The following is a 24460-nucleotide window of genomic DNA, read 5'->3' as shown; positions in this document are numbered from 1 at the left end:
AGAGCTCTATCCATTGGCTGCTGGGATACAATAGGCACGAGGGGCGACTGGGATTCAGGTCCAATTCTAACTGGCTTCTGAAATGCCCGCACACATCCAGACGTCTGGGCCCATGTCATTTCGAGGCTCCTTGATGTCCTGGGGCTTTTTGTCACCAAGGCCAGAAGATCTGCTGCTTTTAACCCACTGCAACCTCAGTGTCATACTGTTACAGTATAGTGAATGTTAGCGAAATAAGAAATGTTGCCCACCTTGGTTGGCAGGGGAGACTGTGGTAATAGGTTACATGGGAAGGAGGATGGGAAGGAGGTACCCCAGTAGGCAACATGGACCCTTCCTCTAGTAGGAAAGCAGATGGCATAAAGCTCCATGCTTTATGTGGGTTCCATGCGTCCCTCGCCTTGTGTTCAGGGGTTCCCTATTGCTTCTAGGACCCCTAAAACCATTGCAGCAAACACCCAGCACCCTCTCACGTCTCTGGCTTTTAGGAATGAGGGGGCCCTGGGCCAAGAATGATCTGTGAAGGGAGAGCTGCGGACAGAGTGCATGGGTCAGTCTGCCTTAGGGAGGGAGACTGGAATGTGCCTGGCCTCTGGCTCAGCTTGAGCCTGCCCATGTGAGCTTATCACCTGGGCTGCCCCCTTCCCCAGGGAGGCCTCCTGTCTTCTCAGTTTGAGTGCACGGAGGTGGCCAGGGCTCTGTTCCAGGATCCTGGGAACATCGTTCCCAGTCACTGTTTCCGTCCTGGATCCTTTTAGAAACTTCCATAGGGGGCTGGAGAGATGGCTCAGAGGTAAAGAGCACTGGCTGCTCTTTCGGAGGTTCTGAGTTCAAGTCCCAGCAATCACACGATGGCTCATACTATCTAAATGTGTTCTAGTGCCCTGTTCTGGCATGCATTACAGATGCATACATGCAGATAGAATACTATATACATAATAAATAAATAAACCTTAAAGAAAGATAAACTTCCATAGTGCATTAGAGGCAGGGTTGGGTTCTGACGTGGACCTGTCTTCTACTCAGTCTCTCTAGAAACATGAGTGTGAGCCGGGCCATGGAGGACAGTTGTGAGCTGGACCTGGTGTATGTCACCGAGCGCATCATCGCCGTGTCCTTCCCCAGCACAGCCAACGAGGAGAACTTCCGCAGCAACCTCCGTCAAGTGGCCCAGATGCTGAAGTCCAAACATGGGGGCAACTACCTGGTGGGTGGGCCTCCCTCACCCCTGCTCTTGCTCAGCACCTTCACACTGAGAGCCTCTGCCCACTCCCCATGCCAGCACCCCTTCCCTTGGGCACCCTGGGCGTCTTGCAAGGCCCAGGTCTTCATGTTATCTCAGAGAGAGCTGATTCTCAGGAGAGCATGTGCACTTGAGGGTAGCATCTGGAACCAAGTGTGTGTGGGGCGTGAGGATGTGTGAGTACCTGTGAGTGTGTGTGTGAGGGTGAGAATGTGTGAGTACCCTGGGTGCATGTGTGAGTGTGTGTGAGTGTGTGTGTGTGAGAATGTGTGAGTACCCTGAGTGCATGTGTGTGTGTGTGTGTGTGAGGGTGAGAATGTGTGAGTACCCTGAGTGCATGTGTGAGTGTGTGTGTGTGTGAGGGTGAGAATGTGTGAGTACCCTGGGTGCATGTGTGAGTGTGAGTGTGTGTGTGTGTGTGTGAGGGTGAGAATGTGTGAGTACCCTGGGTGCATGTGTGAGTGTGTGTGAGTGTGTGTGTGTGAGGGTGAGAATGTGTGAGTACCCTGGGTGCATGTGTGAGTGTGTGTGAGTGTGTGTGTGTGAGAATGTGTGAGTACCCGTGTGTGTGTGTGTGTGTGAATGAGAATGTATGAGTGCCTGTGAGTGCATGTGTGAATGTGTGTGTGAGTGTATGTGTGAGTACCTGTGAGTGCATGTGTGAATGTGTGTATGGGGGTGAGAATGTGTGAGTGCCTGTGAGTGTGCCTGTGAGTGTGCCTGTGAGTGTGTGTGATGGTGAGAATGTGAGTGCATGTGTGAATGTGTGTGGGGGGGTGAGAATGTGTGAGTGCCTGTGAGTGTGCGTGTGAGTGTGTGTGATGGTGAGAATGTGAGTACCCATGAGTGAGTGTGTGTGAGAGAATGTGTGAGTACCTGTGAGTGTGTGTGTGAGTGTGGGTGGGGGGGGTGAGAATGTGTGAAGAGATAAAGACACAGTTCCATGGTGCTGAGCCTGCACTACAAGCCAGGCCATCTGATAACCTCTTCACCTTCAGATCAGGCCCTAGAGAGAGCTGAGGTCTGGCTGATGGAGCTGCTCTGGGTAGAAACCCTGGAGTAGACTTGGCCATGTGCAGATTTGGGGTACCTGTGGTTGGTTAGAGTCACCAGATGTCAGGGAGGTGGGTGGCAGACATACCCTCTACAGCAGGAGGGTGACCATTCCTGGAGGGAGGCTCAGGCCCATGTTCTAGGGAGGTATGTGGGGCTGGACTGCTGGCCCTGAGTCCCTGGGTGCTGCTTGCCATGTTTAGCAGAGCCGGGCTGAGGAGGTTGCACAAGGGGACTGAGGTTGCTGGAACAAATGGCCACACACTATTTGGCTTAAAACGACAGGAATGTGTTCTGGAGGCCCCGCATCTGGTTGACAGTGAGGCCATGCTCCTTTGAATACTGGAGAAAACCGCCTTCCTCGCCTTTTCCCCACTCCTGGCCGCTCCCAGCACTCCCAGGCATTCCCTGGCTTGTGGCCACATTGTTCCATTCTCTGCCTCCACCTCCACATGGCCTTCTCTGCCTGCCTCTCCTCTGGTTCTGAGGACATCGGTTGTTGGTCTTAGGGTCAGCCTGAATCCAAGAATATCTCCTAGCAGGATCCTTGACTACGTGCAAAGGTCCCAGATCCTGAAACTCTGAGTGGACGTGCACTTTGAAGGCCTCCCCAACAACCCATCCATCATTTGTACTGAGCTCTGTGAATGCCTGGCTTTGAATAACAGAAAGTCCTGGCTTCTCATTCTGGCTCTGTGATAGCTGAATGTATGGCCATTAGTTATGAAGTCAGCTCTGTGACATTGTTAATGTCGTTAAGTGTGTTCCTTAATGGGACTTGGAGTATCTGGAGTTCTCTGGCTCCAGGAATACAGAGCTCTAGGATGTCTGTGTTCTGTCAAGCCCCCCTCCCTTCTGCACATTCTAGGGTCTGTCCCCTCTCCTCCTAGGAGATGACATAGCGACTGTCAGATTTGTGGTGGCAAGATAGAGGCAGGCAATTCTGCACAGCCCTTCAGGGATCAAGGGTCATGGGAGACAGGGCAGGCTGTGGGGTATGAGTAGGGCTTCATGTGTTTGAGGGGGCCCACGAGGATGCCTCGTACCTTATGGTAGAAGGAGACTGCAAGACAGAGAAGTAGTGTTGTCAATAGATTAGGTCCTAAAGCCAGAGGTGGCTACCCACTGTCACTCAGTACCAGCGGGCTGGACTCTATCCCTTCTCACCCCCAGTCTAGGATTTTCCCTTGCAAGGGGCCTGGCTGAATGTGGTAGCCTCCACCTTTTCTGAGAACTCATCGCTGATTCTGTTGGCGAGCATGTGTTCATGGTGGGAAAATTCCCGTTAGGCGAGAGTGGCAGCAGGTGTAGGAGCCCCAGAGCTCATGGCTTGCGGGTGGCCAGGCTCCTGACGAGTGGAGACAACTCCTTCCCCCTCCCTCCCCCTCACGCTTCCTTTGTCTCTTTCTAGCTATTCAACCTCTCTGAGCAGAGGCCTGACATCACGAAACTCCATGCTAAGGTGAGTCTGTGGCTGTTTTAGGATGTCTTGGTCTGGCCTAGCCTAGGATAGCAGGAGAGAGGAGAATACATTTCCTCCCCCTTTGACAGTTCCAAGTTCAAAGGCATCTCAGACCTGCCAAATGGACTCCAGTACCAACTACTAAAATTTCACAAAGTGGCTTCTGGCCTCATCTGCCCCTGGAGAAGAAATCCACATGGTTTCTGGGAGTGGGGCCGTGGCTGTGTCTTTTCTATACAGGCTCCTACCCCAGGGTTTACTCTGCTTGCTAAATGGATTGTTAGAGACTTTGCAGGGGAACTTGGCTCTCATCCTAGATTCTGGTACCTGCCAGTGTGGGACCTCAGGCAGGTGACAGACTTCTCTGGGCCTCAGACCATGTCTCTGAAAGTGGACAGCTGGCTTAGGCATGTTCTGTGGATCCAGCCAAATAGTGACTCTTTTTATTTAGTGTTTTGTGAAGTTAGAGAAGGCTTGGGGAGGCCTCCAGGGCTTGAGGGCTGAAGGCCACTGCACACTCCAAACTTCTCTCAGAGGCCTGAAAATGGGCAGTCTGTAATCCAGGGAGGTCTGAGCACCAGGGGACCCTTCCTCTGTCATCTGAATCGGCCTTAAATGGGCCTTGGAGGGGACCTGGAGGGCTAGGCTCATGCCTCTCTAGAAGCTCTGAGATCAGTGTCACATTGTATACGTTGGCTCACATCCATGAGGACAATAGCTCTGGTAGAGGGGCACGGCTTGCCTAAGACCCTACTGTGAGCCTGGGTCTCGGGTCATGGCCTCTGCTCTCTGAGCCTTGCCTGTCAGCAGGACTAGTGAGCAGGATTTGAGCAGAGGCCTGGGTGCTGGTGACTGCTTCCGTGCTGGGCCGGCTGACTTGATGGAGTCCCAGGGCTTTCCTTGTCTCACGTACGTCTCAACCACAGGTCCTGGAATTTGGCTGGCCTGATCTGCACACACCGGCCCTGGAGAAGATATGCAGTGTCTGCAAGGCCATGGACACCTGGCTCAATGCAGACCCCCACAATGTTGTTGTTCTGCATAACAAGGTCAGAGCATGGGCTGCACATGTGTGCATACCTGTGTGTGTGTACGTGTACATGTGTGTGTACACATCTGCCTGGGTACTCACCTACCTACCTGTTTGTGGTTTCCATTCTAGAACATTATAGATTCTGTCCAAGAGTACACCTCCAAGAAATGGGGGCAGGGCAGCCGTTTATATTTCTAGCAGTGGAGGGTGGGCTGGCTTTTCTGACGTCTCCCCTCCGGCCTCCCTCCCTAGTGTACTTCTTTCTCCAGAACTTCACTCTTCTCTCCCACCCTTGGCCCCTCGGCTTCTGGATGGACTTTGGACGGTAGACCTGGTTTGAAAATGATTGCCTTTTGCCTCTTTCAGGGAAACCGAGGCAGGATTGGGGTTGTCATCGCAGCATATATGCACTATAGCAACATTTCAGCCAGGTGAGAGGCCAGCTATCTTCTACATCAGATTCTGTCTTCTGGGCATTGATTTGGGGACACCCGTCTTCTACCCACAAGCCTTCTTAGAGCCAGGAAGTGCCGTCAGATAGAGGAGCAGGAGGGATAAGAGGTACGGGAGCCCCCAGAGCTAGAGAAAACACCCCTGCCCGGAGGCAGGATGAAAACAGCTGGCAGCAGGGAGGAGAGCCTTCCCATGTGTGGGAGACACCCGCCCTGCAGCCTTGGGGGCCATGCATCCTTCCTCAGTTGTCTTCTGGTTCCCTGCATGAGCCAGGAGGAAGCCAGCAAAAGGTTGCATCAGAACTGGACCCAGGGCTCAATCTGGAAGTTATGTCAAGCAGGCAGGGTTTTCTTTTTGCCCCAGTGTTTGGGAGAAAGAACGGGAACCAGCCAGTGGGCAGATCCCATCCTGACTCGGCTCAGCACAGATACCAAAGGCTCCTTCATCCAGCATAGCTGCCCAGAGGTTTCTATGTCCAGGGCTATATGACAGTAGTTCTTGGCAAGATACAGAGGGCACAGCCCAAGTCCTGCCCTGAGGGTTTTAAATACTGAACGAGTTTGTCAGCAGCATTCATGATTGTGACTATGAGAGTACAGAGACCAGAAGGGATGGGGGCATGCGGGCAGGGGGACCTGTGGCTGTAGAGACCTAGAGGATTTCTGTAGGTCATGGAGGGGAGCTGTGGGTCTGAACAAAGGGGCTGGTGAGTATAGACACAAAAGGCGTGGGGTAGACAGGGTAACAGAACAATGGCCTTGCTGGCCTTCATGAGGACTTTGAATTTACTGTAGGCATGATGGGAAGTTATTGGAGCACCAGGGTGTTCTTTCCATGCTCAGAGGACAGGTGGTGTAATGTATGCAGGGTATCAGAAACCAGCCCAGCCTTGGGTCTGCTGAATGGGCACTGTGGCTGCCAAGCTCTTAATGGGTGTCACCTCATCTAATCTCCTTTAAGCCTCATTTGATGAGGGGAATGAGTTTTATGGAAAGGATTATGTCTCAGGAGCAATTAGTAGTAGTTAGAGATGGGTGCCCAAGAGGCTTGGCTGTAGAGGCCCTGGCTGAATGCTGCACCATATGGACTGGGAATGCTTGAGTGTCTTGGTTAAGGTTTCTATTGCTGTGAAGAGACACCATGACCACGCAACTCTTATAAAGGAAAACATTTAATTGGGGTGGCTTACAGTTCAGAGGTTCAGTCCATTATCATCACGGTGAGACATGGTGGAGTGCAGGAAGACATGGTGCTGGAGAAGGAGCTGAGGGTTCTGTATCTTTGATCCACAGGCAACAGGAAGTGAACTGAGACACTGAGCATGGCTTGAGCATAGGAGACCTCAAAGCCTACCCCCACAGTGGCACACTTCCTCCAACAAAGCCACACCCACTTCAACTAGGCCACACCTCCTAACAGCGCCACTCCCTATGAGCTTATGGGGGCCAATTACATTCAAACTATCACATTGATCATGCTCTGAAGACTTCTCAGTGCAGCATGGTTGGAGGAGGGATTTGTCCTTCCACGGCAACCAGGGTTGTCAGGGGGGCTGTGTAAGCCTAGGGGAACCTGAGTGAGGGGACAAGGGGCTCTCAGTGTGGGAGTGGGCTTCTTTGATCATCTATGTCTCCCCATAGTGCTGACCAGGCTCTGGACCGGTTTGCAATGAAGAGATTCTATGAGGATAAGATTGTGCCCATTGGCCAGCCATCCCAGAGGAGGTGAGTGTCTGGCCTCCGGGCCCGTTGTGTGCACTGCCTGTGGTGGACGCTGGCCTTGTGCACTCCCAGGGGATGGGCATCTGCTTAACTGAGGGTATACCAAGCACAGGCATTAAGACCGTAGTGGTTTGGCCGTGGTAAGTGCCCACAGGTTGGGGTGTCAGTTGGCTTCTGAGGCCGCTAGCAGAAGACAGTGTGTTGTGACAAGACCATGGAGAAGCAGATACCTATGTAAGAAGACACATGCTGTCCTTGGCCCTGGAGGCAGGGTCACCTCAGTGTGTGGATGAGCGCACATGACACTGATGTCCCTAATGCCTGTCCTTGGAAGTCATAGATAGCATTATAAGGGAGCACCTTCTATTGGGAGAGTTTATAGTATTTTGCTAAGGGCTCAGCCACATGTTCTCACTGGAGTGTATAATGATAGCTTAGACAGGAAGCAGGACTGGATGGAGTCATTCATCATCAAAGTTGAGGAATTCTGCTGTAGCTGTGGATTCTGGGACATCCAGGCTAACAGAGCAGAGTCACCCCCCCCCCCTGCCTGAGGAGGTTGTGGGTCCCCGCCTCCCCTGGCCTGAGGGAGTTGTGGGTCTGTTGAGAGTGATAGGCATCAAACAAATGACCATCCAGAAGAGACAATGCTGGATAGGAAGTGTGAAGAGGGGACAGAGAGGCAGAGGCAGAGACAGGATACAGAGAGACAGAAACAGGACAGAGAGAGGGGATAGAGTAGAGACAGGGAAGAGAGAAAGGGGTCAGAAGAGATGGAATAGAGGAGGACAAAGAGAAAAGAAGAGAGAAGAGAGGCAAGAGAGGAAGACCCAGGGTAGGGGTTTGCTTCAGCATTCAGTGACGCAGAGAACTGGCTTTTTTTTTTTTTTCCCCATGGAGACAGCCTGGAGTCTCTGGGGTGGGGCAGGTGATTTTGAAGGCCTAACTGGAACAGTGATGATGAACAGGGCACCCTTTTTTTTACAGATGAGAAGCCTGGGGTCAGGGTGGGGACAGGGCTGGGGGCCACAGTGCGTGCTGGCTGAGCTGGAATATAGGTGCCGGGCTGGGAACCTGGGGTTAGGTGGTGTCTGGAAGTGCTGCCTGCTGCCTTGCAGGGGGTCTGCCCATGGATGACACCTGATTCGATGATGTTTGATCCACAGAGGGGAGGGAGGTCAAGGGCCATATCAAGGTCATCTGGTCATGGGGAGGCTACAGTCATGGGAGCCCTAGCCTCTGCTGGAGACCTAGGGAGCAAGAAGCCTGCTCCCCATCTGTGCTGGCTTAGCCCCATTCCCACACCAAGGACAGGGCACTAAATCTGTCACACAAGGGCATGTGCCGACAAGCTTCCTATGAGCAATTGCATGCTTGCAAACAGAAGATTGCTGCATTTGCTAACAGGTGTTTTTGAAGGAAGTTCAAACCATTGCCACTAGAGTGGTGGCTGGGCATGGGGCTGGTTCAGAGTGACACCTGACAGGGGAAAGGTCTGAGTGAGAAGGGGGGGTGGGGGAGGGGCAAGCCAAGGATAGAGTTCTAGGCATAGCAGGCAGGAAAGCTGGAGACTGAAGGCCGCCTTGGCTTCTGTAGCTCCTGGGAGCTTAGCTGCAGATTCCAAGGGCCCTCCCTGTCTCTTCACATTGAGGATCCCCACCACATACCCACATCCCCACCTTGCTTCTCTGGATAGGATCTGCAGTCACTGCTGGGGACAGATACTGCTTTTGTAGTTGGAAGCCCAGACAAAAGCACACCAGTACTTACCAGGTACCCAGGAGCCCAGCACTTTGCAGCCTGCCAGCCTCTTAGAAGCCATCAGCACTGGTCCGAGGCTCTTCCACAGGCTGAAATATTGCAGGCCATGCACTAGCTCCTGGGGTTTCTGGCATGAACACATGACAACACAGCCTCCTTCACCTTTGACTCTGAAGGTTTCAGTATGCTTTCTAATAGGAATGTGGACTGTTACTCTGTCCCACTGTGACTTGGAGAAGGAGAGCTGAATAGTTACTGTGATGCTCAGCAGTGGAGACCTGGGCTCCCCTAGTCAGAAAGAGAAAAAGTCCAAGGGATTCCTCACATGCCTCCATGCCATGCAGTTGTCATGTGAATTTGTCTGCTTGTGTTATCAGTGTCTGCCCACGGCTCCCATGGGCCACTGCATTTGTTGGGTGGGGGCAGGCCATACTCTCTACACACATGAGAAAGTGCAGCTGTTGGTTTCCGGAACATTCCCTGCCACTTTCCCTCTGCTTTCTTGTTAGTGTTGCTTACAGGGAGCCTGGCAGTTGGAGAGGGAAGAGCAAGGAATGAGCAGGAGGGGCTTTGCCTGTAGCTTAGCCATTCATTGTCACCGCCCTCGGACTCATTGTCCCCAGAACACAGACACATCCTGTTGGCTTGGTCAGGAGATCTGATGGGAACCTGCCATTCCAGGTTTCCGGTTTGAGTAACGGGCCAGGGGGGCTGGGCTGGGCCCTGAATAGGAGCTGGCAATGCCCATCAGATTATCTTGCTAGGGGAGGCTGAAATGGCCCCACCCAGGCTCAGGGACTGGGCCTGGAGGAGGGCCAAGAGGCCAAGAGATGGGGGGAGGTGTGGTCCTGGTGTCATGATTGAAGTCTTACCCTCCTGTGGGACTACTGGTTCTTGTGGAGTTCCAGAGTACATTTGATTGGTTTGTCTCATTCAACCAGCTTCTCTAGCGAATCAGAAAGGAGGAAACGACAACCAATCAGCACCAGAGGACTGATTTGTGGTTCAGGAGATGCTTTGGGGCCCAGGCTTCTCTCTGTCTCTCTCCCATCCCCTGCTTTGTATGATTTTGCTTTGGGTCAGAACTGTTTTTGGACCTGGTTTTCCCTCTATGTTTAAAAAGAAAGGATATGGCTCAGTCCTTACATTTTACCCACAAGATCTTTATTAAAAGAACTGGAGGTTGTTGGGGACTGGTGATGTAGCTTGGTGTGTTGAGCACTTAGCATGCAGGACACACACACACACACACACACACACACACACACACACACACACACCAGAAACAAAACAAAATCCCCAAAGAAACAAATTAAAGATCCAACTACAAGCCAACCTAGAGACAGGATGCTTTTTGGAAGTTAATTATCTCAGATCCTGAGTAAAGAAGTTAATATAGAAACTTCCATACACTCAGGCTGAAAATGAAATCAGCACTGTAATTATTAAGCGTTTGCTGTTTGCTGTGTGGCTGGGTGTGTGTGTGGAAGAACCAGGGCCTAATGCAAGTTTGTAGTGAGAATAGTCATTAGCTGGGTTTGGCCCAGTCAGACTGTTAGGGGTGTTTGGTTGGGCAGCTTCTTTGTGCAGTTGTAAGCTGCTAAGTTGTCCCTGCCAGGGATGATGGTGTGATGTCTGGGTTGGGAGTGAGGAAGACAAGAGATGCTCATATTCACCACCAGGGGGCGCCAGAGAACACCAAGTGGGCTCTAGGCTCTGTAATTTTTCGGGTTTATGTTCTTTGCTTCTTGGAGCAAGTCTGGAGGCCTGCACTGGCTGGGAAAACTCAGCTGCTGTGTGGCCTGGATGGATGCATGTTCCATGGGGGTGAGGGTAGATGGAAGCCTAGGTGGTGTTCTTGAAGAGAGAGTGAATGGACAGGATAGACAAATAATGAGGATGGGTAGGTGAGTGGGTGAGTGAATGGATGGTGGCCGGGTGGGTGACTGGGTGTGTGGCTGGGTGTGTGTGTGGATAGATGACTCCCCGGGCCCTTCCCTGATGCTACCCTGTCCCTGTCCAGGTATGTGCACTACTTCAGCGGCCTGCTCTCTGGCTCCATCAAAATGAACAACAAGCCCCTGTTTCTGCACCACGTGATCATGCACGGCATCCCCAACTTTGAGTCTAAAGGAGGTACCTGTCCCACCCCCTCCTTCCAGCCTTCATTTCCCCCTTGGTGGCCTTGGGTAGTAAGCCATTGCTATGCTGTGGTGTCATTTAGGCTCGTGTGGGACCCTCAGCCGAGCCCCAACCTATTCCTCTTCGACATGGGGTTGATGCCGGGCCATGCCTGGGGCAGAAGACAGTGGGGGAGGCAGCTTTTGTCTACTTAAACAGCCTCAGAAATGAAGTTCGTCTTTCTTCCCATTCTGGCTTCCTTCTTTCTCTCTTCCTCTTTTCCTCCTTTCCCCTCCCTAGGTCCCTCATCTCTCCAACCATTTCTGCTTCTTCGCTCACACTTTCTCCTCTCTGACAGGGTGCCGACCGTTTCTCCGCATCTACCAAGCTATGCAACCCGTGTACACATCTGGCATTTAGTAAGTAGTCTGTGTGAGTGAGGACAGGGGTGGGTGGAAGGGAGAAGGGAGAAGGGAGCCTGTTTTCTCGCAACACTCTTCCTCATCGCCTCTCTCTCTCTCAGCAACATCCCCGGAGACAGCCAGGCCAGCATCTGTATCACCATTGAACCAGGGCTGCTCCTGAAGGGAGACATCTTGGTGAGCTCCACCCTCCTCCTCAAGTGTCCCTTCTTTGGTTCTGCTCCCACACCGCCTTGGGGACATGGGACGTGCAGCTGCTCCGGGGAGCTATTGAGTTTGGAACTGTTTCCGTAAGCTCGCCAGGCTCACACCTTCCTCCCTTGGAGTGGGCATTCTTTTCCTAGCTTCTTTTGCTTTGGGGCAGCTTCAGGGAACTGCCACTCAGTGTGACCTTCTAGCTCTGGACTGGTGACAAGACACTCCCAATTCTAAACTCAGACTGGCTTGCTGTAGTTTAAGGTCATGTTTCCCTTTCCATACCCACCTGTGTGCAGGAGCATCTGGGAGGACATTCCCCACAACTCCAGTCTGTTCCCCTCCTCTTCTGCTCTAGAAGCTTCCCAAAGAACTTTGCGATCTTGTTTGGCATTGGGTGACCTCTCCCTCCTGAGTTTGCTGTGAGCCTTGGGGCTCAGTTAAATAGAGCAAGTTAGGAGGAGCCCTGCAACCTAACCTTTCACTCTTTGCCCCCTTCCCACATAGCTGAAGTGTTACCACAAGAAGTTCCGAAGCCCGGCTCGAGATGTCATCTTCCGAGTGCAGTTTCACACCTGTGCCATCCATGACTTGGGGGTTGTTTTTGGGAAGGAAGACTTGGATGAGGCCTTCAAAGGTGGGTTCCCCGATGGGGCAGGGTGGGGCTCTTGTAGCAGGGGAGGAGCCCAGTGTGGGATGAAGCGGTGGATGCAGGGGCCATCTTTTCTGAGTCACATGGTTTGCCAAGTCCCAGGGGTTCTTGACAGTGTGAGGAAACTGAAGGAGGACCATGACAGGCCTGAGGTTGGGGTGGCCCAGGAGTTCAGGGGGAGCGACATGGGAGGTGCTGTGAGTTTCAGGACAGATTCTAATTAGTCTTGAGGGGAGATGGAGGCGGAGCTGACAAAGTCAAGAAGGGTTTGAGGAGACACAGACGGAAAGGGATCCCGGTTTCTTCTTGCATGCTGCAAGCATTGTATTTACCTAATAATTCTTTATCAATAAAAATTCGGGAGTCAGATATGAGGGTAAGAACCTGAATGGTCAGAGAAGTGCGGAGAAACGACCAATGACCTCCTATCTCTTCAGTTCCTTCATTCAAAAAGACTGAGATCCTATGTAAGCCATGTCTTATTACTTCCTGTCTCTCCATCCATCCTCAGTCCTCCAAAACCTCTATGATTAATTTTGGTCAGCTAGTAGCTAACTTCACCCTCTGATTCAAAGCGAACTTTATTGTCAGAATGTGATCAAAATATCGCACAACATTTCCTCTTTCTGCCTAAATTAAAAGGGAAGGTTTTAACTCCAACATAGTAAAACTGTATATGATAAGAATTACATTCACAACGTTGAGTTCATTTGCATTTGATGAATTCATAGAAAATATTCTATTGTCAATCCTATCTTGGTGAGTCCAAAGTTTTGAACCTAATTCACTTTCTATCCTAACTTGTATTACCAACCCAAAACTACCCTTTTACATCTTTCAACTTTATACACTTTATACCTTTTTTTTTTATAAGTTTCTTTTCTGAAACTATAACTATCTAGTCTGCAATTCCATCAGAAACCTGAGAAGGGTATACTATTACCTGTGTAAACAAGAAGTGCAGAGCAAGCAATATCCAAAACTACAGGAATGATATAAACAGCTGATCCCTCTGTAACACTGGAGCATCCATCTTCGGCCTACAGGCCTACAATATCTGACAGACTTTTCTGTGAAGCAGGAATTTTGAAGAACTGTTCTGGTTTGTCTTGGCAAAGTTTGGCAGCAGCTTTCTTGTTGTGTTCTGCTTGGCCGGTTTGGACAGCATACTGTCAGCAGTCAAGGCAAGGGCAGTTTCTTGCCCAGTGGCTAACTTTTGCCACAAAGAAAGCAAACTCCACATGGAGTTTCTTTGATGCCCATCATCTTCTCTGAAGTAGATTGGTGCTGCCAGGAGCAGACGTGTCCATTGTCATAAAAAGCCTTATAATTAAAACATCTTAAATGCCATATTCTGTAGGTGTCTGAAGTGTTTGAAGACTACCTGTCTCTCTAAAATATATCTTTGACCTTGAAGATTTACCTAACATAACTACAAGTTTGATTGTAATAGGTGACTAACTACTAACCTGCATTTTTAATTATCCTAAGTAGTTTGTAAGAATAAATTTTGAGGACTAGAAATTCACTTTATATTGTTAAATGTGCGGCACAATTATCTTAAACAAGAGTAGAGATGTATGTACAGTATGTTCTAACAAAAATAACCTTAAATTTGTATCAATATACAAAAATATCTTAAACAAGAATAGGAACATATATGCAATATAACAAAAAACCAGTGTAAAATATTTAAGACTAGTAGTTTAAAAGTAGATTTAATAATCTACCCTTTTATCCTATTATTTCTATACCCCCCTCCCCTGCCTTTTCTTTTTGGAGTGAGATTTCCTGAATCTCATCTCCATTGTTAAGCTTTTTTCTTGACCATTACCAATAACAACTTGTAACCAACCCCCTAAACAATGACAAATATCCATAACCCATTGAGTGACCCCACCTCTTGGGAATGAGGGCATCATGTACTCTAGGTTTCTTTCTGTTGTCTGGGGGCAATGGTTTCTAGGGGACTTTGAGAAAATTGAGATAATGGTCAATTCCTGGGAGATCTAACTATATATCATTTGTTGCCAGTCTCTATGTAATGGGAAAGTGTAGGGCTTATCTGAAATCCTGGCTGGACCATCTCAGCTAGCCACCTTGCAATTGTCCTGAGCAGTTTGTAGTCCAAAGCTGATCTTTGGGTGGTGTTTGTCAGCTTAGTGGCATTACTACAGTCCAGGTAGAATAGTTGTTGTGGGGTCCCATCATCCTTTTGGAGACTTTGAAAGTCACTGTTAGGAATGGTCACAGTTCATTGCAGAAAACTTAACCATTTTAAATGTCATATGAAGCAGATCTTGGAGAGGTTAAAGGATCACAATTTGTTAAGTACATCGAGAGTACACAAACTTAATTCCTAATTACCTGATAGAGACTCAAACCCGAAATCATGTACAGTAATCTAGATGAAGCCTATTTCTAAAATTATTTAGTACTCTTTATGACCATTAATATCATGACAGAAAGTTTAAAAATATATATTAATCCTACACATTTTAAGATAATACTTATACCTTAAAAAGTTTTAAAGAGATTAAAATAAAACCAAAAGATTATGAGATTTGTGGTAATAGAATAGTTCCTTAATTTTTTTTATGTCCCATACCATCAGGCTCTCCTGACATGAGACAGAAATTTTTGAGTTTCCTGTAATAAGCATGCTTGGGTTTAGAGAAGGAGAGAGCCATGCTCCAACTCCAAAGCCAGCTTTAATTTTTGTTTTTGGCTTTTGTTTTTCAAGACAGGGTGTCTCTGTATTGCTTTTTAGCCTGTCATGGAGCTAGCTCTGTAGACCAGGCTGGCCTTGAACTCACAGAGTGTCTTCCAGAGTGCTGAGATTAAAGGCCTGTGCCACCAACGCCTGGCTGAGCTTTAATTTTTAATGAAATGGGACTACAAAATAACCCTTTGTCTTATATGTCTGTAGAGAACAGCAGAAGCAAATAGTTGAGAAGATTTATGAAATTTTATCCTGTTGGAAATGTAATATACCATTAGGTCAAGTTACTCTTTTCCTTGGGACATTTTCTCTGGATGATTCATCCTTTTTCTTCAGATGTCTCATTTGTCCAGTATTCTTCAGATTACTTAGTTGGATGCCTTTATTCTCTTGGAAAGAAAAAAAACAAAACAAAACAAAGCAAAACAAACCAAAAAACCAAACAAACAAAAAAACAAAACAAAACAAAACAAAAAAACCCCACAAAACCCTGCCCCAACCCTAACTTTTGAGGAGTTTCCTTTTTGACAGGTTATATCTGGTCAAAAGTTAGTTTAGATGGAATGGCCACACTGATTGATGAACTATCACCTTTTTAAATCAAGAGGTCTTACCTGTTATAATCTAATTTTTATCAATTTTTATGGTATCCATAGTTTTTCTTCTCCTGTGGAAATAAAAGTAAAACCTCTTTCCCAATGTAACACATAGCCTTGTTTCCATTTCTGATGTCAACACATCTTTAAGGTATACAGGCTGATTTAATTCATCAAGTTTTTTTTCTTTCTATTATACAATGTCTCTCTATATCTGTTATTCCTTTCTTATTAGCTTTTAAAAATTGTGCAATCTATCTCTGGAATGATCTTTATTACCCCTTTCTGTTTATTAAGCATATCTTTTAGAGTGAGATTAGGTCTTTATGTTGTAATGCTTTATGTTGTAATATGCAAAAAAACTTTCATTTTACTAGAGACATATGCCGGAGCATTGTCAGTCTTAATTTGTGCAAGCATCCCCATGGTGGTCATAACTTCTAATACATGTGTAATTACAAAATCAGAACTCAAAGAAATTGCCTATCGAAATCTTGAATATGTATCTATGGTATGGTGTACATTTTTTAATTTTCCAAACTCTGTAAAAATGAAACACATCTATTTACCAAATTTCATTTCTTTGAGTACCCTTTGGGTTATTTCCTGCAGGTAGTGGAGTTTGGTTACACAAAGGACAAGTGGGACATTTGCTTATAATCTCCTTGGCTTGTTGCCAAGTGACATAAAGAGCAACCATGGGGAACCATTGAGAATTGACAGATCCATAAATAGAAGCTTAGCCATAGGGTCTGTCCTAGTTAGGGTCACGGTTACTATTGTCAAACACCGTGACCAAAGCAAGCTGGGGAGGAAAAGGTTTATTTGGCTTATCATCATGGAAGGAAGTCAGGACAGGAACTCAAACAGGCTAGGAACTTGGAAGCGGGAGCTGATACAGAGGCCATGGAGGAGTGCTGCTTACTGGCTTGCTCCCCATGGCTTGCTTGACCTGCTTTCTTAAAGGGGCCCAGGACTACCTGTGGAGGGGTGGTGTCACCCACAGTGGTGGGCCTTACTACATCTATCACTAATTAAGGACATTCTCTACAGGCTTGCGTACAGCCTGATTTATGGAGGCATTTTCTCAGTTAAGGCTCCCCCTTCTCCAGTGACTCTAGCTTGTGTCAAGTTGACATAAAACTAGCCAGCACAGTGTCTGAGAGAATCAGTGGAGTAAATAAAAACCTACCCAGGTTTAAGAAGAAAGGAGGCTGGGTAAGGTATAGTACGTCTGTAACTCAGGATGCTGAGGCAGGACGGTTTTGAATTCAAACCCAGCCTGACCCTGTATTGAAAGAGGGGTGGGTGGGGAGACAAATAATTCACCTTCATAGTGGTGAAGCAAGGGGGATTTTTAGAATTAGTGACTGATTTAGAGCCTTAAAGATGGAATACTGTAGTAGACACTGAAAGGCTTGTGTTCACCTTAGGAAGTAGAGCTCTGGCAAGGCTGCAGCTTGCAGCTCCAAGTGTGTGATTGGCTGAGTGTGTGCCTCAGTGTGCTTGCCTAGTGTGCTTGTGAAGCCCTGGGCTTGATCCCCACCATCTATAATTCCAACACTCAAGACATGGAGGGCAAGAGGTTGAAGTCTATCCTTAACTACATAATGAGTTTGGGGCCATCCTGGGCTACCTGAGAGCCTGTGTCAATTTTTTTTTTCACTATGGATATGCAACTTCCTATGTGTAAAAGGTAGATGTAGACATGCTGACATATTATTAACCACATATGCATATATGACTGAATTCTTTTCTAGAAGAAACCTTCCTCTTGGGGAGTCTGGGACCCATTTTCTCCCTTTCTTCTCTTTCAGATGATCGGTTTCCTGATTACGGCAAAGTGGAGTTTGTCTTTTCCTATGGGCCAGAGAAAATTCAAGGTACAGGCCACATTCCAGCCCTTTCCCTGCATCCTCATCTGTCCCCATCCTCAGCACCCTCCTCCCTCTGGTCATCTCTACAAACATGGTGTTACTTTAGAGGTGGGTCAAGGTAAAGGACTACCAGCTAAACCTGATCCAGCACCTTGGTTTCTATTCAACAAAAATACATGCAGACAGGGAGACGCTGAGTTGACTAAACTGCTCTGGTCCCTTTAGGTCACCATCTTGTTACATTCAGAGACTGAGGGTCTTGGCAGATGGAAGGGACAGCCAGAGAACATTCCAAGGTGCTGGGTGGATTGTGGGTATTTATGAACTGAAGTGGCTCAAACTGAAGGCCAGTTTAATAATAACCTTTCTCCCTCTAGACTCTAAATGTGGAGAGCAGTTGCTCTTCCTTATTTGAGAACAGAATGGGAGGAGATGAAATTAGTTTACAGGCAGAGGGACTCTGGGTAGACTAAAGAAAGGACTGCCAAGCCAGGAAAATAGGCTACCCTGACTCTGGCCTGTTCTTGTGGATGTCTGTCTGGAGTAGGGAGCATCTTAAGTGGAGGCAGGGGCAGGCCTGGGATGACCTTTCTAGGCTGTGTCTTCTCAATGTCCTGGCTGTGATTTTCATGCTGTCCCCACCTACAGGTGGCATAGGACAAGCCTGTCACCTATCCCCTCTCCAGTCTGCAGCACTGACCCTTGTTCCTGGCCCAGGGCCATTGATGGTATAGAAGCAGCCACCCAGAAGGTGGGGTCATGCCTTCTCTAGGGTGTGTATGTGGGTTCTGTCTTTAAGGGCTCTGTCCTGATTTGCCCCATGACCTGCTCCAAGACTCCTGGGTTATTCGGTCATTGTCCCACCCTTGACACTCAAGACGACAAGCAGTTCCTCAGGGATGGTCCATGGGCGAGCCCACAGGTCTTCTGCTTTACCAGATGCTCATCTCTTTCCCTCTGTCCCCCACCGGCTCCCCACAGGCATGGAACACCTGGAGAATGGACCCAGTGTATCTGTAGATTATAACACCTCTGACCCCCTCATCCGCTGGGATTCCTACGACAACTTCAATGGACATGGTGAGGATGGCATGGAGGGTAGGTGTCCCATGACTGCCAGGCTCTCACTGAGCTGGGCAGCCCTGGCCCGTGTGACCTTGGTTCTCCGGGGTCTCTGTAGAGGAGGTGGCTTTAAGTGCAGCTGGTAGTTCCCTCCTCAGGTACCTCCAGGCTGCTGTTTGTATTCTTAGAGATCAGGGCGTGGGTATTTGGGGCTCTAACAGCTTACATGAGGATCCAGCACAATTGTCTGAGAAGATGTGGGGTTCCAAGATACAAGGTTAAAAAAACAAAACAAAACAAAACCCTGTAAAGTAGGTACAGTGCCATTGCCTACCTAACATGCCTGAAAACACCAGCATATTTCCTGTCCAGCTGCAGTCGGTGTGCTGTGTGTGTTCTGTGGCCGGTCCATTGATTTGTTTGGCTCTTGGAATAGGTAGGAGGGATGAAGGGTAGAGCCTCTGGAAATGAGTTTGCTAGATAGAGTACGGAGCCTTGAGATGCACTTTGGGTTTGGCCCTCAGCCTGTTTTCTGATTCAGCCACAGGATGGCAGAATGCTAGAGCAGGTTGGAGCGTCCCCTGCATCTGTCTTAGGAATCGGGGTAACTGAGATCTTCTGGAAGGCAGGGCTGTGACTTGCCCCTCAGACCCAGCTGTGCCTTCTCAAGGACATCAGTGGACCCTCTCTCCCTACCAAAGCCAGCCGGGGCTTGCTCTGGTGATGGGGGGGATGGGGGTGGGGGGGGAGAACATGGCCTGGGACTCTCACCTGTTAACCTCTGCACGCTGTCTCCCTTGCCCAGACATCCTGTGTGGCTCCACTCTGGCAGCCATCAGCAGGTATCAGACAGGCTGGAGGAGGGAGGCTACATTAGAATTCCGGGGTTCCATGAGAGTGCATTTATGTGCAGCACCCAAGGTTGGTGGCTTGCTCGTGTACCCTTTCAGCGGACCTTCTTCTCCCACTTGGCCCCCACACCCAGTTCCCTTTTCTGAGTGGCTGAGTGGCCTGGGCATTGGGTGGAACTGATGGCGGAATGAATCGTCTTGGATGCTGCCGCTGTCAGCTCCATTGCTTCTCATGCTGAGGAAGTTTGCATTCTTAACCAGAGCGCTTGCCGATGTGAAGGAAGTTTTAATGCCTTGCCATCTCTCCCTGGTACAGATTCAGTGGGGGTGATAAATGTAAAACATTCATGAGCTCTGCAGTGCCAAGAGAACCGAAGGTAGAATAATTAAAGGCTAGAAGGAATGGATGGGAGCAGCTGGAGGGAAGGAAAGAGAACAGAGGACAGGGTCTGAACAGGGAAGCCTGGGGTAGAGGTGTGTTCAGAGGACAGGCAGGACAGACAAGGGACAGCCCTGACTGACTCTGCAGCCCTCACCCTACAATCCACTTCCCTAGCAGGGAATGGAGCTGGCAGGACCTTGGGCCAGTTACAAGGTCAGCTGTTCCTATCAGGACAGAGGGGCTTCTATACTCAGGCAGAGAAGCTGGCCCTTTGCCCGTAGTGGGGTGGTCAGGCCTCTGCTGCCCCCTTCCTTGCCTGGCCTGACAGCCTAGGCCAGGACAGTTGCCGGGAAATAGATGCCCAGGGTTCTGACTGTGTGGGTCTTGCTGCCTGACCCTGGGTTGCATTCCTAGACCTCAGGGCTTGCCCAAAGCTTGAGCATGACTTTTGTTCTAGTCCTGTCCCTGTCTGGGGGCCTTTCTGTGGAAGGTTCTTTATCCTGAGGCCCAGAGGGCAAAGGGCTTTGTGTGTGGCTAACAGTCAAGAGGGGGCAGCAGGGGAACGGCAAGGTTCATTTGTGCTTAGGCTGGGAGGAGGAGGCAGTGAGGGAAGAGAGGGAAAGATGGACGCCCATATTGGAAGTAGGTTCCGTCCAGCGACAACGGCCAGGGAGGGGCGTGTACCCGCCACCTTAGGGACTTCTTGTTGTCTTCGCTGCCTTGCTGTCCTGGGTAACCAATTCGAAGGCACCACAGCTAAGCCTTAAGTGACAGAAATTTGCACTCATGGTTCTGGGACTGGATTCTGAGGCCCGGGCTGGTGTCCCTGAAATCTGCTTTCTTTTTGTGTATTTTCTACTGTGTGTCTGTATCCTGATCTTCTCTTTATGTAGTGACCAGAGGTACACTGGAGTGGGACTTGCCTTGGTGGCTTTCTTTTGTCATAGCCAACTTGTTCATCGGCCACTGTACTCTTCGGCCCGGAGGAGATGGTTCAGCCCATCATGTGCAGCATGGAACGTCTTGTGTTCCATACAGCTGAACAATCCAGGCCCAGGTTTCTAACTAGGGAGAAGTGAGAATCCTGGGTCGTGGTGGAGAGCTGTCTGGCCCCTCCCCTGCTGCCCTCCTCCTGGAAGCGGCCTCCACCTCCCTCTGGGTTGGTATGGAGCCAGCAAGCTTGGCCCCAGCTGACATCACAGTTTGAGCCTCCAGGAGTCCCATTAGCTCCTTGGCCTGAGTTCTGAGCCCCATGCCCAGGTCCCAGCACTCCTTGGGTGGGAGCAGGGATTTGTTTTTTTGCCTAATGCTGCACAGAGCAGTGTCCAAATTCTTCCAGAGGGTTCCAAGACACCACCCCCTGAAACAAATTCCAGTAGCGGGGTGGGGTGGCCTCTGCTTCCGAGGAGCTGAGGAGTCAGGAAGCCGAGCTGCCCCAGAGCCCTCCACTTGCAGTCCTCTGACTCCTTGGCCATCAAGCTGATGGGAGTCAGGATGGGGAACCAGGGCTGGTGCTGGGTAAGTGGGAACATGGAAGCAGATTCTCAGACTGGAAGCCAGGGTGAAGGGAGAAGAAAATTTATCCCATGCCTAGCAAGGATGCTATTATCGGTCCCTTCTGGGTTTTGCTTGTGTGATGTACCCAGCAGAGCCAGGGACAGGTGGTGAGGGGGTTGGTTTGATGCCCAAGTTTCTAGGTGCTCAGGCTCTGAGGAGAATCATGTATTTCCTTAGGGGAGAGTTCTAAACCATCTTCAGTTCTTTGTGTCAGCTGACAGGGTCCCTTGTCTACAGTTAGGAGTCCCTGTATGGGGGTGAGCTCGTCTAAGGACTGACTTTTATTTTATTTTATTTTATTTTATTTTATTTTATTTTATATTTTGAGAGAAATGGGGGGGGAGATAGGGGAGGGAAAGATGCTGAAAAGAGGCAGCAAATGAGAGAGGCACAGAGAGATGGAGAGGAAGATCTGGGCCAAGGGTCCTGGGCATCCCAGGTGACCCCTTCCCGTGGGCCTTCATTTTCAGACCATATAGAAATAGGATGTAGGGAGCTTGTAGAGTTGGATAAGTGGCTGAGCACACTGGGTGCTCTTTCAGACAGAGGATGTGAGTTCAATTCTCAGCACCCACATCTGTGACTCCTGTTCCAGGGGCTCTGATGGCCTCTTTTGGTCTCTGAAGGCACCAGGCACACAGATGGTGTATATGCACACATGCAAGCAAAGCCACCCATGTACAGGAGGAAAGACAGAAAGACAGAAAGACAGAAAGAAAGAAAGAAAGAAAGAAAGAAAGGAAGGAAGAAAGGAAGGAAGAGGATGTAGGAGTAGACAGTATTTCTTCTCATTTTGAGTTTAGCCAGTGTTTCCTTTGGGAGTTTATGTGAAGCTGAGCTGGTCCAGACTCATTTACCTTTCTCAACTCTTAAGCTCCAGGGGGAAAGAAATGACAGGGTGGTTGTATCAGTCAGCATAGGCCAGCAGATGCTTCAGTAACAAACAGCCCCATTCACACACATGGCTTCCTCCAGCCAAGCATACTCTGTGCTCAAGGCATCTGTCCATTGAGGATGGGAATAGGCCTCTGTTCATCCTGGTTTCCCTAGTGAGGGTGGCTTCATCTAGAAGCATCTCTCTCATTGATGACGCCACAGGGGGAGGGCTCTGATGTTCAATAGGCTTCTGCCAGGAACTGACATGGTCTCATCTCATTGGTTAAAACAAACCAAGGTCTGTGTCTAGCTTCAAAGGGGACAGGGATGTTGTGCATGCACGGAAGACAAAAAACTTGAGGACAGGTGGGACAGACCACTATGCCTATATGCTGCAGCCAGGGGTGTGGGGTCTAGAGTCAGACAGTTGGCAAGTTTGGGTGTAAAGCTGTGACCATCGGTGATGCCTTTGTGCCTCTCTGAGACTTTGTCTGTACATCAGGTGCCATAACAGGACCTTCCACCCAGGGGTGGTGCTTCAGAGTCAGTGAGGGTCAATGCCAGAAGTTGAGTGTTTGCTAAGTGCTATGTTGGCAAGACTCTGTGTCTGTGGCAGCCATGCTGGAGTAGACAAGACAAACATGGGATCTTATTTTTTATTTGTTTAAGAGTCCCCTGTCCCTTTCCTCTCTATTCCGTGGGAATCATCTACATCTGATCCACTCCGGGACTCAGGACACATGCCTGAGCCTTCAGGTTCCTTCTGAGTGAGTTGAGGGGACTGGATTTCTTAAGGGGGTGCCATCCAAACCACAATGATGGTGATGCTCCTGCTGCTGATAATGGCGGTGCTGACCGTGAGAGTGATAGCACATTCTGGGTGCTCGATGTTTTTGGTTGACTCTCCAAACAACATCGGCAGAGCATTGTCTTGTCACCTGGAGCATGTAGGAAGTAATTATAAAGCCGCTTGGTTTTATTCACCCGTTTGCTCCACTCTGTACTTCCCTGTCCCATGACGCTAAGGCCGGTCCCGTTTCTTCCCTGGTTACTCTGATGGAAGCGCTAAAGTGCTGGTAAATTCAGACTTCAGTTCAGAGTTGGCATCTCACCTTGTCAGCCCCTGCCTGTCCATCACTGTGTGTGTGCACATGGGTGCATGTGGCAGGTTGTATGTGTTTGTGTGGTGTGCATGTGCTTGTGTGTACCTGTGTTTGTTGACATATGTGTGTGCTTACAGGACATAGAAGGTTTTCTCTTCCTAACGTGAACATTTTGAGGGAGGAAGAGAGGAGGTTGTGGACATTCTAGAACTTTCTTGCTTGCCTGGCACCACTGAGAGGTTGAGCAAGTTACCTGTGGGTCTGTGACCTTTGAGTTCTTTGCCAGCAGATCTGGAAACTTCTGGTGTAGCCTGGCAGCTTCTCTGCCTGCTTGTGGCCCTCATGCTGCTCCTTAGCACTCCCCATTCCTCTTCCTGTTGGGAGGCCGAGCATGAGGCTCATGGGCCCTTCTCACTCAAGTGCCTCTCACTCCCTCTGCCTCTCCCACCGGGATTCCTGCCTCTCAGATGACCCCCTGGGGCAGGATCTGAGGCAGCCTAGGCCACTCCCACCTTGCACTGTTGGAAAGTCTGGCCTCAACAGCTGGGACTCAGGTGGCCGGTGCAGTGTTTCTGTCCCCTGCATGATGCCAGGCCTGTCCCTCCAGCCCACCAGCAGCTTTTGCCTATCCAGCTTGGAGCAGCAGCACAGAGCAGAGGGAGATGTCCTTCTGCAACCCTCCGGTGTCCTCTGCTTTCTTCTCTTAAACCTCAGTAGGTGTGTGGGTTGCAAGGTAGAGCCCACATGGAAAGGCCGTGTTTCCCATCTCTCAGGAAGAGATGGCACAGCTGTGTTTGAGGCCCACTTTCCTTTAACCCTAGGGCGCAAGTCAGATGACAGAAGCCCCTTGACGGTGTCCCCACCCCCTGAACATGGGAGTGGGGTGTCTGAGGAGTAGAAGTCTCCTGGCCCACTGCAATACAGCAGAGGGAGAAATGTGCACCCTGGCAATGGGACCCAGGACACCCTGTCAAGGCATCTGTAGCTCTTGCTTTCTGAATCTTCTCACTGAGATTCAGGAGATGCTGTAAAAGTATGGGGGGCAGATTTCAGATGACCCCAGAAAATGCAGGGGATGAGCCAGAGGGTCTGAGTGGCGGTTCTGTCAGCTGCTGGCACAGGCTGCCTTAAGGAGTGAGTTTTCAAGTATGTGTGCTGAGCACCTAGGGTTCAGCCTTGAGCTGGCTGTTTTTGTTTGCTTATTTGTTTGTTTTCGAGTGAGCGAATGTCCCTCTAGGTGGCTCAGGTTAACCTGACACTCACTATAGGTATTAGCCTCTCCCCACTCCTCCCTGTGTGTGTGTGTGTGTGTGTGTGT

General features: G+C 49.5%; 1 protein-coding gene across 5 annotated transcripts in view; it reads left to right on the top strand.

Annotated features, from left to right (window-relative positions):
* Tns1 (tensin 1) overlaps positions 1-24460 on the top strand; it is a 170060-nt gene that overhangs the window by 80467 nt on the left and 65133 nt on the right. For all 5 annotated transcript variants that reach the window (XM_051190448.1, XM_051190445.1, XM_051190444.1 and 2 more), the window contains 11 exons: positions 1027-1207; positions 3708-3758; positions 4685-4807; positions 5158-5222; positions 6885-6968; positions 10750-10862; positions 11206-11266; positions 11371-11446; positions 11972-12101; positions 17252-17317; positions 18293-18409. In XM_051190448.1, coding sequence (XP_051046405.1) covers positions 1027-1207; positions 3708-3758; positions 4685-4807; positions 5158-5222; positions 6885-6968; positions 10750-10862; positions 11206-11266; positions 11371-11446; positions 11972-12101; positions 17252-17317; positions 18293-18409 — 1067 coding nt within the window. The remainder of the gene's footprint in view (positions 1-1026; positions 1208-3707; positions 3759-4684; positions 4808-5157; positions 5223-6884; positions 6969-10749; positions 10863-11205; positions 11267-11370; positions 11447-11971; positions 12102-17251; positions 17318-18292; positions 18410-24460) is intronic.

Source organism: Phodopus roborovskii, unplaced genomic scaffold (assembly GCF_943737965.1).
Source record: "Phodopus roborovskii unplaced genomic scaffold, PHOROB, whole genome shotgun sequence".
NCBI classification, from domain to species: domain Eukaryota; kingdom Metazoa; phylum Chordata; class Mammalia; order Rodentia; family Cricetidae; genus Phodopus; species Phodopus roborovskii.
The sequence above is the reverse complement of the archived record's forward strand: the minus strand, read 5'-3'. Positions and strand labels throughout refer to the sequence as shown.